Source organism: Dermochelys coriacea, chromosome 14, assembly GCF_009764565.3.
Source record: "Dermochelys coriacea isolate rDerCor1 chromosome 14, rDerCor1.pri.v4, whole genome shotgun sequence".
Classification (NCBI taxonomy): Eukaryota; Metazoa; Chordata; order Testudines; family Dermochelyidae; genus Dermochelys; species Dermochelys coriacea.
In genome coordinates this window covers 777,133-789,093 of record NC_050081.1, presented here as the reverse complement: position 1 = coordinate 789,093, position 11,961 = coordinate 777,133, and the positions used below count along the sequence as shown (strand labels likewise).

At 57.1% G+C, this 11,961-nt stretch overlaps 1 protein-coding gene across 1 annotated transcript; it reads right to left on the bottom strand.

Annotated features, from left to right (window-relative positions):
• Window positions 1-113: 113 nt before the first annotated feature.
• Window positions 114-8,801, bottom strand: SIRT7 (sirtuin 7). Its single transcript, XM_038371385.2, has 10 exons — window positions 8,582-8,801; window positions 8,320-8,457; window positions 5,069-5,173; window positions 3,879-3,949; window positions 3,646-3,718; window positions 2,738-2,836; window positions 2,002-2,238; window positions 1,666-1,746; window positions 1,304-1,410; window positions 114-696 (listed from the first exon to the last, which is right to left on the bottom strand). The coding sequence occupies exons 1-10, from the start codon at window positions 8,675-8,677 to the stop codon at window positions 483-485; spliced, it is 1,221 nt and encodes a 406-aa protein (XP_038227313.1). The 5' UTR covers window positions 8,678-8,801; the 3' UTR covers window positions 114-482.
• Between the last annotated feature and the right edge of the window lie 3,160 nt (window positions 8,802-11,961).

Sequence of the window (11,961 nt, the reverse complement as noted above, 5' to 3'; positions counted from 1 at the left end):
CGCGCATACCTGGGACCGCACCCAGCCCGGGCAGGCCACAATCCGGCTCCTGCATCCCTGATGCCCTGCGCCCAGCCCAGGGTCACCCCCACAAGCCAGTCACAGAACCAGGAGAGAGTCCAGGCTTTCTTTACTTGGCAAAAAGGACCCCCCAAGGCAGAGAAACAGCAGGTGCACCAGCCTGCCAGCGCTGCTAGAGAACAGAGTGCAAGTGCTGAGGTTAAGGGAAAGCTGTCAGACGGCGTGGCCCATTGCCCAACAGCCAGCTGTCCTCTGAGCTTTGTCATCGCACAGTAAATAGTTGCATGAAAATATGGCTTCTGCAGTTTTTTCCAGTTGCCCCCGCCTCAGATCAGCAGAGTCTGTGTTTGGAGTCCATGGCAAACCCAGCTGAGTCCAGGGCAGCAGGGAAAAGCCATCCTGAATGGCAGCAGCTGATGTATTTCCATAAAAATATAGTGTTCAAATGGCAATTTACAAAGTCAATTTACTTTTTTCTTCTTGGAGCCTTTTGCACAACCCCTGCCAAACCAGCCACCTGAGAGAGAGAGGCTGAGCTGAGAAGCTGGCTCTCGCTGCTGCTCTTGCATCTGTGCCTCCTCCAGGCTCCATGGTGGTGCCACAGGTCTCCGGCTGTGACTGCCTTCTTCACCAGGACTAAGGGGAATAGCCAGAGAGAAGATAGGATCCTTTGTTCTACCAAAACAAGACAGATGTGTAAGAAAGGCTCCTCGTCCTGCTGCTGGCGAACTCAGCACTACCACACACAGGAACTGAACCCACTGCTGAAAATTACACTCCTCCATCCTGGATGTAGCCAGGGAGCAGCTACTATTCCCTCAGTCCAGAGAAGCGGCTATGTGACTAAAATCACCTCTTGTGCCCTCCCCTGGAAGGCAGGCTTTTGGACTGCTCTGCCATTGCACCCATCTCACTGCCTCACTTCTGCCAGGAGTTGCGGACAGTGCCTTCTGGGTGAAGATGCAAATCACTATCAAAAAGCTACAAATACTGAAATATATTGCTGAACAGACAGAGAAATGTTCTGTGGTAAACAGGCACAGGAGGGTGCAGTCTCAGCACAGGCCTGGGAATTTGGAACTTCCCCATTCTAATCCCAATGCCAGCAAACCACTTCCCTTCCCTGTGCCTTTGTTTCCCCATCTGTAAAGCGAGGATGACAGAAGCGACTTGCTTTGTAGGAGGGAAGTGAAGGGGGGGCGGGGGGAGTGAGTTCTCTATAAAATAGATGAATATTATTGTTAGTAAACATGAGGCAGCCACCAGGCCTGAGGCTCCTCACCTGTCATAGCATGGGATCTCCAGACCAAGTTCTTCCATCAGTAATCTCATAACATCATCACATTTCCCATGGAGTTTTAGGGCAGCCAGATCATCCTTCGGAGTCCACTGTGGGGGGCCAAGGAAGTGAAGATAAAAATCCAGACAGGCTGAATGAGCAACCCTTGTATGATCCCTGCACAGCACCCTGTCCAGACCTAACAGCCTTGTATTGTGGCAGGGGACCCATGTCCCAGTCTGTCCCCTGCTCAAATTCACACTGTTTAGCTCCCAGACTCTTTGTGGCTATGAATTCCCCCGTACAGCAGGATGTAGGCGCAGAATCATTTCACATGAGGCTTTTCCCATTTTTTAACATCTCACCTGCAGGTTCACAATGTAGAGTTTTGGACGACGACTGGGGGGTTTGCTCATGCACCAAAGATGTGGATACTTTTTCAAAACCTGGCATAAAATAGAGACTGTCAGTGTAGCCAAATGCAGATGCAAATGCTGGAATATATCTGTGAGAGTAGGTGGAATTTATTACCAGGAAGGGGACGAGGGAGGAGTCAGAAGAGAGACTACCAAGCACCAGGATTTATCACATGTGGTGGGCGAGGCCTGACACCAGGGTGTTTGGGAGAAGACTGCTCCGTGCCAGGGCGCATCACCAAAGGAGAATGCTGCTAACAATCTTCACTGAGCGTCTACAGTTACCTTTAAGCTGGAACCCAGACACAGAATCACATCTGCTTTGCTTGCAGCCTCTGTTGCTGCTTCCCAGTTCAGAGGTTCCCTCAAGGTCCCCTTCTCCCCGAAATGGACGATTGTGTCTCTCAGCTGTGCCCCACACTTATGGCACATCCTGCCTGTATGATGTCTGTGCAGGGCTGTGCGCTCCGTCACATCAAACACTCGCACATATTCTCTATTGGGTGTGCAGGAAGTACAGACCTTGTGCAGGAAGGAAGCAACAAAATGCAGTTATGTAACAGGGAAGTTTGCTCTTTTAAAGGCCAGGGGCCTTGCATCAGTTAGCCTTGGTTTGAGGCAGAGTCCCTTTAACAACAGATGTTTCGCCCTGGTAGGGAATTCAGACCTAGCTGGTAAGGGGGTCAGGTGACTGCCCGATGGAGCATCTGATTCCTATAAGGCTGAAAGAGCTCATTTTCTAAGTGGGAGCTACAAGAAGTAGGGTAGTTCCTGTGGCAGGAATATGCCTAGGCAGTCTGTCTATAGGAGGACTGAGGAAGAACTGCTGGATTTATGCTAAACTGTTTCATTTGGGGGTTTTCTACAGACTGTCACTGCAACTCATAAATAGTGCCCTGAAGAAAGGGCCTGAACAGACTCTGGGTGCAGAGTTTAATCCTTCGTGGACTGGGGAGACAGGCCAGCAGCCCACAACCCACATGAGCCCACAGAACAGCAAGCCTTTGCCCTGGCTACTCACTTCTATGTACATGTTTCCATGAAGCTCAGATATTGCTGCTTGGGGTAACCCACTCCGTAGATGAAGCCCATCACAGTTCTGAGACACCACATGCTGTACCTTGGAAGGAAGGAAGCAGAGCTGACATGGCATGGAACTCTGAAAGTGTTCACCAATGAGGAAAACAGACTGACCTCAGTACAACCCCAGAATTTGAGCAGAGTTGGCAGAGACCAAGCAGGGTGGGCAAGAAATGACTGAAGACACAGAAACCAGCACACACTTATGACAGAAGTTAAAGGGCTCCCACTGCTAAATAAAGCTCTGCTAGGAGTTATCACTATTACTCTGCTAGAAGTTTTATAACAGGAACCCTCAACCACCCACACTAACAGGCTAAAAAAGCGGGGGTGGGGGTGGGGTGAGGCAGCTATGGAAAAGGTGTTTCTGCAAAAGATGGGAGTTGCACCTAGGGGTGAAAGTGAGCCGGTACAGAGTAATGGTAAGAAGCCGATACCAGCCCGTACACAGCGACATTAAGGCGCTTTAAGGAGGGTCCTTTGCCACAGCAGTGCTTTAACATCGCTGCCCTGCCCTACCAAGGAGGCAGGGGGAAAAGGAGGAGGAGAAAAGGGGCAGCTGCCTCAGGACTGCCCCCAGCCCCGCCCCTTCCGGGGGCCCACTCCTGGCCCCGTACTGGTAAGAATTTTATATTACTTTCCCCCTGGTTACACCAATAAGACACTGGGTTTTTACAGGAACACAAACCCTGCTGTTTCCATGTGGACATCTGGCCACCTTCCCTAAGTAACAGTAACTAAATTCAGTAACCCAAGGAACACTTTTTCCCCAGCAACTGGTCTCTGTTGATTTTCCAGCCTCTCCCTTCAGATCCAGGTACCAGAGCACTAGTGAGCTTAGGACCTTACCAGGTTGTGCTTGTGTAAGCAGGCAATACTCATATGGGTGAGCGTGGGCTCCGCTTCACTCAGATCTGTAGCCCTTACAAATGGAAAGGAAAAGGAACAGAAGAGGAGCTGTTAATCCCACATTCAGTCTTCGCCTTCTGCTGTGCAGCCCAGAAAGATACCCTTCGGAGGGTTGCAAAGACTATCACCCCATTAGAGCGTAAGGAAAAAAAATAGTAATGTCATCTGCTTACCTGATACTCCTCCCTTTCTGCAGTAATGTCCAGACTCCATTAGGACCCCTGTAGTCAGGGATTGAAGCTGCCTGCATTACAGGAGAAACGAGGAAAATGAGACCTGCTGAGAATGCTCCCCACACCACCAGTCCAGCCTTGATAGTTTATCTGATTCTCACTTCCTACGTTCCCCATTAATCCATCAGCCCTCTCTCACACAGAAGCACATACAGGTCTGTCTCACTTGTTTTAAACTCCAAGCTTAACTCACTGTGACAATTCATCCAGAATCATCATCCTTCTCAGGGCAACATTCTGTCCATCTGCCCCACTCATTCAGTTTCTGCATTTTTATATTACATCCCTAGTATTCTCCTCCCTCGCATAATTCATACAATTTCTGCCACTTTTTCCCACTCAGTATTTCCTGTTTCCCCACAAAGAACTCAATTCTTAAATCCTTCCGTAGTTCCTCCAGATATGATAGCATCTTTGCTGGCCATACTCCAGCACAACTGTCTATAGCACTATAGCACCCAGACACCTCAGTCTGAATCATGCCCCCATTCCGATAGGGGCTGTAGAAAAAGATAAGAAAATATGCTTCAAAGACTTCACAATCAAAAGTGACATATGCAGGAGGATGTGCCAGACTTCAATACCCACTTCTCCCAGCAGGGACCACAAAGGCAGACCATTTTTATAGATATTTATAATTTTAAAAAATTATGAAGTGCCTGCTAGACCCATCTGCCCTTCAACCTAGCCATCATTAGCTGGCCAATTTCTTATTGGCTATAGGACAGAAGTGGGTCTTGAAGAGAAATCTGAAGGAGTGGCCTTACTGATCAGATCAAAAAGGACGTTCTTTGTACAGTGATCTTGGCTGCTGCCTAGCACTTCACACTATCCCAGAAGGGCTCTGACAAAGATCTTTGTACGCAGTCAGAGCCTCAGCTTCTCCTGACCAACAAGTGCCTTCCTGAGACACAAACGTGAAGGTGTCCTGCCCATCGTCCAGACCCTAACTGTGGGCCAATCTCAGTCTGAGTACAGGACCCTAGGACTCCTAATACTTTGCTTACACACCTACCTGGCCTCATGCAATCCACTCACTAGCCAAGATAGCTCTCTGTAGAATTTATGGCGTAGAATCACTGCTGAAGGAGCTCCAGCAGCCTTAAACAACTCATCCCATTTAACCCTACCGTGCTGATCCCAGCTCCTGTATAGATGACCAGGTGTTTCGCACTTCGGACAGCTGCAGCCAGCTCAATGACCTTTCTCTTTAATTCCTCTGGTTCATCACAAACCTAAAGAGAAGACAAGGCAGTTAGAGCAATCTCTCTAAGGTGCAGTGTGTCACTCTATGCAAATTGCTGGTTTACTCCCTTCTAGTCTCTTCTCTTTTTACTGAATCCTTACTAGCTTCAATTAAAAACATTAGGAAAAAAAAATTGTTTGAAAAGGATATCTTTTTCTCATGTGCAAACCTTGATCCTAGATATCAATTCCTACTGTCACAAGAAGACAAAGTCAAGGTAAAATTTAATTTAACCAAAATGTGGATGAAAATGGAAATGTTTCAGTCAGAAGTAGAAAATAATTATGTAATAGAATCAATGTCAGACACATATGAAATTGAAAGACTGGATGGTGAACTGCAACTTCTTCTTAAAGCTCATGAAATCTCCAAAAATAAACAGATATCTGGATGAAGAAAAGCTCTAAAAAGGATTGGGACAATTCTTGATTCATTTACAGATGAGCCATGTCTCATTAAGAAAGAAATCATTTTAAAACCATTGGAAATGTCATACCCAAGATGACTCAATTGACAGTTCCAGCATCACAAGTGAGTGGTGAAAAAACGTTTTCAGGCCTCAAAAGTATCCTTTCACTGCACAGGTCCCATACAACACAGAAAATCTTACAAGATGTTATTTTAGATTGATCAAACGTATTGTTCATAAAAAAATAAATTGTTTGACAGCACAAGAACACTAGGAAAACTCATGTAAGAGTTAATCAAAACAAAAAGAAAAGGAGTACTTGTGGCACCTTAGAGACTAACAAATTTATTAGAGCATAAGCTTTTGTGATGCATCCGATGAAGTGAGCTGTAGCTCACGAAAGCTTATGCTCTAATAAATTTGTTAGTCTCTAAGGTGCCACAAGTACTCCTTTTCTTTTTGCGAATACAGACTAACACGGCTGCTACTCTGAAACCTGTGATTAATCAAAACAGTTTCAGTTTCAATTCTTTTTTAAATTTAAATCAGATTGACATTTGATTTGAACTAGTTCAAATGATGTGATGAGATTACTGGTTCTGTGGATGAAGGGAAAGCAGTGGATGTATTGTTTCTTGACTTTAGCAAAGCTTTTGACACGGTCTCCCACAGCATTCTTGTCAGCAAGTTAAGGAAGTATGGGCCAGATGAATGCACTATAAGGTGGGTAGAAAGCTGGCTAGATTGTCGGGCTCAACGGGTAGTGATCAATGGCTCCATGTCTAGTTGGCAGCCGGTGTCAAGTGGAGTGCCCCAGGGGTCGGTCCTGGGGCCCGTTTTGTTCAATATCTTCATAAATGATCTGGAGGATGGTGTGGATTGCACTCTCAGCAAATTTGCGGATGATACTAAACTGGGAGGAGTGGTAGATACGCTGGAGGGGAGGGATAGGATACAGAAGGACCTAGACAAATTGGAGGATTGGGCCAAAAGAAATCTAATGAGGTTCAATAAGGATAAGTGCAGGGTCCTGCACTTAGGATGGAAGAATCCAATGCACCGCTACAGACTAGGGACCGAATGGCTCGGCAGCAGTTCTGCGGAAAAGGACCTAGGGGTGACAGTGGACGAGAAGCTGGATATGAGTCAGCAGTGTGCCCTTGTTGCCAAGAAGGCCAATGGCATTTTGGGATGTATAAGTAGGGGCATAGCGAGCAGATCGAGGGACGTGATCGTTCCCCTCTATTCGACACTGGTGAGGCCTCATCTGGAGTACTGTGTCCAGTTTTGGGCCCCACACTACAGGAAGGATGTGGATAAATTGGAAAGAGTACAGCGAAGGGCAACAAAAATGATTAGGGGTCTAGAGCACATGACTTATGAGGAGAGGCTGAGGGAGCTGGGATTGTTTAGTCTGCAGAAGAGAAGAATGAGGGGGGATTTGATAGCTGCTTTCAACTACCTGAAAGGGGGTTTCAAAGAGGATGGCTCTAGACTGTTCTCAATGGTAGCAGATGACAGAACGAGGAGTAATGGTCTCAAGTTGCAATGGGGGAGGTTTAGATTGGATATTAGGAAAAACTTTTTCACTAAGAGGGTGGTGAAACACTGGAATGCGTTACCTAGGGAGGTGGTAGAATCTCCTTCCTTAGAGGTTTTTAAGGTCAGGCTTGACAAAGCCCTGGCTAGGATGATTTAACTGGGACTTGGTCCTGCTTTGAGCAGGGGGTTGGACTAGATGACCTTCTGGGGTCCCTTCCAACCCTGATATTCTATGATTCTATGATTCTATGAATCAGTAACTGAAGTTTTTTGGGATTTTATGATGGCGTAAACCAGAAGAGAACACAAACACATTGAATACAACTGAACCCAAACCTGAACCAAACCAAAATAAATACCAGTTAGACTCCCTGATTCTCATTCTGCATCCCTGGAAGCTGCAGTGGTGTCTCATCCGAAGGGGGGGGGGGGGAGAGGTAGGTGTCAGGAAAACTGGCATACAAAGCTAGTCAGAGCAGTTTATTTTCTGAATAGAAAAGAACTGACATGGACTATTAAACCTTGACGGTGGATTAGAAATCTCCTAGAGAGTGACACCTTTACATGTCCTTTCCCAAAAGGACAATTCTCCAGTGAGTTAGATCCATCTCAGACAGTTTACCTGTCAGACTAATTCTATAGATTACAGAAACTATCCTCCATTTTTTTTTTAATGCCACTCATTGTTATGCTATTGGAGTTCATACAACAAGAGTTAGGTAAGCAACATGGAAGTCCTTACCAGAGTCTGTCTCTTCTCCCTTGTCTGGTTAGAGGAAGCTCTGTTTGCAGTTGACTTTATTCTTTAAGTGGAAAAAATATCTGTTGCAAGTGTCATTCTAGTTATGGTGGAAACCTTTACCAAAGGTTAGACCCGAGACTCACTAGTCTAGTCTGGAATTTCATTCCATATCTGACTCCTCTCAACTGAGAATTTTCCAGCTCTCACATGCTTTGCTCTAGGTAGTGTGATCCTCATGGTCCCAGAGACGTGCAGGGTCCTGATCCTTAGGAGCTTTGAAGATTAGGACCATGCCTTTGAAGTAGCAGGGCAAGTGGATAGGGATCCAAGGGAGGGTGGAGGTCTGATGTGCTCACGTGGCTTAGCGGTTCATTGGATAACAATGACTACAGCGGGGTCCGCAAGAGGGGGAATCAACGTCCCAGCACGGGCGAGCACCCACCTCCTCCTGCCTCCGGCGCAGCCCATCGCGCTTCATGCGCCGCCGCTCCAGCTCCCGCACGATGTCCTCGCACTCGCCCAGGAGCAGGCTCTCCTCAGGGTTCCGCTCTCCCACCGGCTTCTTCAGGATCCGGGACACCTGGCATCCGGAGAGCAAAGAACGGGTCACCCACCGCGCCCGCCCAGGGGACAACGGCGCGCTAGGACCGCGCTGCGGCGGATGAGCCGGACGAGGGACCCGGGCTAAAGGGAGGGGGCGGTACCTGTCTGCGCCGGTCCCGCTGCTCCTCCTGCTGCAGAATCTCGGCTCGGACGGCCGCTTTCCGCTCCGTCCGGCTCAGGCTCCCGCCAGCCGCCATGACAGCCGCAGGACGCCGGCCGCTTCCGGGGACGCAGCCCGGAGGAGCCGAGCCTGTACTTCCGGCTACAGAGAGTCGCGCGGCCGGATGACGGTCACTTCCGGCCAGAGCGGCTATTTCCGGGTAAAGCGTCGTTTGCGTTACAGGAGAGAGCGGGCCCGCGCGCGACGAGCTGCCGGCCTCTCACGTGCCTTTACCCCCCAGCCGGCAAAGCCCAGGGGGCGGAGCGATGTGCGAACGGCGCCTGCGCAGAGAAGCGCGAGGGCTCTAGCGGCGGGCACGGCTGGGCTCGGGGTCAGCGCCGCCCGCGGAGCGAGCGAGGCTTCCCCTCCCCCCCCGCCTGGCACCCGAACCCCCTTCGCCCCCGGTGCTGCCCCCCCGCCCCCCGCCTGGCACCCGAACCCCCTTCGCCCCCGGTGCTGCCCCCCCGCCCCCTTCGCCCCTGGTGCTGCCCCCCCGCCCCCCGCCTGGCACCCGAACCCCCTTCGCCCCCGCTGCTGCCCCCCCGCCCCCGCCTGGCACCCGAACCCCCTTCGCCCCCGCTGCTGCCCCCCCGCCCCCGCCCCGGCACCCGAACCCCCTTCGCCCCCGGTGCTGCCCCCCCGCCCCCCGCCTGGCACCCGAACCCCCTTCGCCCCCGCTGCTGCCCCCCCGCCCCCTTCGCCCCCGGTGCTGCCCCCCCCGCCCCCCGCCTGGCACCCGAACCCCCTTCGCCCCCGCTGCTGCCCCCCCGCCCCCGCCCCGGCACCCGAACCCCCTTCGCCCCCGGTGCTGCCCCCCCCCCGCCTGGCACCCGAACCCCCTTCGCCCCCGCTGCTGCCCCCCCGCCCCCTTCGCCCCTGGTGCTGCCCCCCCGCCCCCCGCCTGGCACCCGAACCCCCTTCGCCCCGGTGCTGCCCCCCCGCCCCCCGCCTGGCACCCGAACCCCCTTCGCCCCCGGTGCTGCCCCCCCGCCCCCCGCCTGGCACCCGAACCCCCTTCGCCCCGGTGCTGCCCCCCCGCCCCCGCCCCGGCACCCGAACCCCCTTCGCCCCCGGTGCTGCCCCCCCGCCCCCCGCCTGGCACCCGAACCCCCTTCGCCCCCGGTGCTGCCCCCCCGCCCCCCGCCTGGCACCCGAACCCCCTTCGCCCCGGTGCTGCCCCCCCGCCTGGCACCTGAATCCCTTCGCCCCCGGTGCTGCCCCCCCGCCCCCCGCCTGGCACCCGAACCCCCTTCGCCCCCGGTGCTGCCCCCCCGCCCCCGCCTGGCACCCGAACCCCCTTCGCCCCCGCTGCTGCCCCCCCGCCCCCGCCCCGGCACCCGAACCCCCTTCGCCCCCGGTGCTGCCCCCCCGCCCCCGCCCCGGCACCCGAACCCCCTTCGCCCCCGGTGCTGCCCCCCCGCCCCGGCACTCGAACCCCCTTCGCCCCCGGTGCTGCCCCCCCGCCCGGCACCCGAATCCCTTCTCCCCCGGTGCTGCCCCCCCGCCCCCCGCCTGGCACCCGAATCCCTTCGCCCCCGGTGCTGCCCCCCCGCCTGGCACCTGAATCCCTTCGCCCCCGGTGCTGCCCCCCCGCCCGGCACCCGAACCCCCTTCGCCCCCGGTGCTGCCCCCCCGCCCCCCGCCCCGGCACCCGAACCCCCTTCGCCCCCGGTGCTGCCCCCCCCGCCCCCGCCGCGGCACCCGAACCCCCTTCGCCCCCGGTGCTGCCCCCCCGCCCCCCGCCTGGCACCCGAACCCCCTTCGCCCACGGTGCTGCCCCCCCGCCCCCCGCCTGGCACCCGAACCCCCTTTGCCCCCGGTGCTGCCCCCCCGCCCCGGCACCCGAACCCCCTTCGCCCCCGGTGCTGCCCCCCCGCCCCCGCCCCAGCACCCGAACCCCCTTCGCCCCCGGTGCTGCCCCCCCGCCCCGGCACCCGAACCCCCTTCGCCCCCGCTGCTGCCCCCCCCGCCCCCGCCCCGGCACCCGAACCCCCTTCGCCCCCGCTGCTGCCCCCCCGCCCCCGCCCCGGCACCCGAACCCCCTTCGCCCCCGCTGCTGCCCCCCCGCCCCCCGCCTGGCACCCGAACCCCCTTCGCCCCCGCTGCTGCCCCCCCGCCCCCAGCCAGGCACCCGAACCCCCTTCGCCCCCGGTGCTGCCCCCCCGCCCCGGCACTCGAACCCCCTTCGCCCCCGGTGCTGCCCCCCCGCCCGGCACCCGAATCCCTTCTCCCCCGGTGCTGCCCCCCCGCCCCCCGCCTGGCACCCGAATCCCTTCGCCCCCGGTGCTGCCCCCCCGCCTGGCACCTGAATCCCTTCGCCCCCGGTGCTGCCCCCCCGCCCGGCAACCCTACCCCCTTCGCCCCCGGTGCTGCCCCCCCGCCCCCCGCCCCGGCACCCGAACCCCCTTCGCCCCCGGTGCTGCCCCCCCCGCCCCCGCCGCGGCACCCGAACCCCCTTCGCCCCCCGGTGCTGCCCCCCCGCCCCCGCCTGGCACCCGAACCCCCTTCGCCCCCGGTGCTGCCCCCCCGCCCCCCGCCTGGCACCCGAACCCCCTTTGGCCCCCGGTGCTGCCCCCCCGCCCCGCACCCGAACCCCCTTCGCCCCCGGTGCTGCCCCCCCCGCCCCCGACCCAGCACCCGAACCCCCTTCGCCCCCGGTGCTGCCCCCCCGCCCCCGCCCCAGCACCCGAACCCCCTTCGCCCCCGGTGCTGCCCCCCCGCCCCGGCACCCGAACCCCCTTCGCCCCCGCTGCTGCCCCCCCGCCCCCGCCCCGGCACCCGAACCCCCTTCGCCCCCGCTGCTGCCCCCCCGCCCCCCGCCTGGCACCCGAACCCCCCTTCGCCCCCGCTGCTGCCCCCCCGCCCCCAGCCAGGCACCCGAACCCCCTTCGCCCCCGGTGCTGCCCCCCCGCCCCGCCCCGACACCCGAACCCCCTTCGCCCCCGGTGCTGCCCCCCCGCCCCCGCCCCGGCACCCGAACCCCCTTCGCCCCCGGTGCTGCCCCCCCGCCCCCGCCCCGGCACCCGAACCCCCTTCGCCCCCGGTGCTGCCCCCCCGCCCCCCGCCTGGCACCCGAACCCCCTTCGCCCCCGGTGCTGCCCCCCCCGGCCCCCGCCTGGCACCCGAACCCCCTTCGCCCCCGGTGCTGCCCCCCCGGCCCCCGAACCCCCTTCGCCCCCGGTGCTGCCCCCCCGCCCCCCGCCCCGGCACCCGAACCCCCTTCGCCCCCGGTGCTGCCCCCCCCGCCCCCCGCCCGGCACCCGAACCCCCTTCGCCCCCGGTGCTGCCCCCCCCGCCCCCGCCTGGCACCCGAACCCCCTT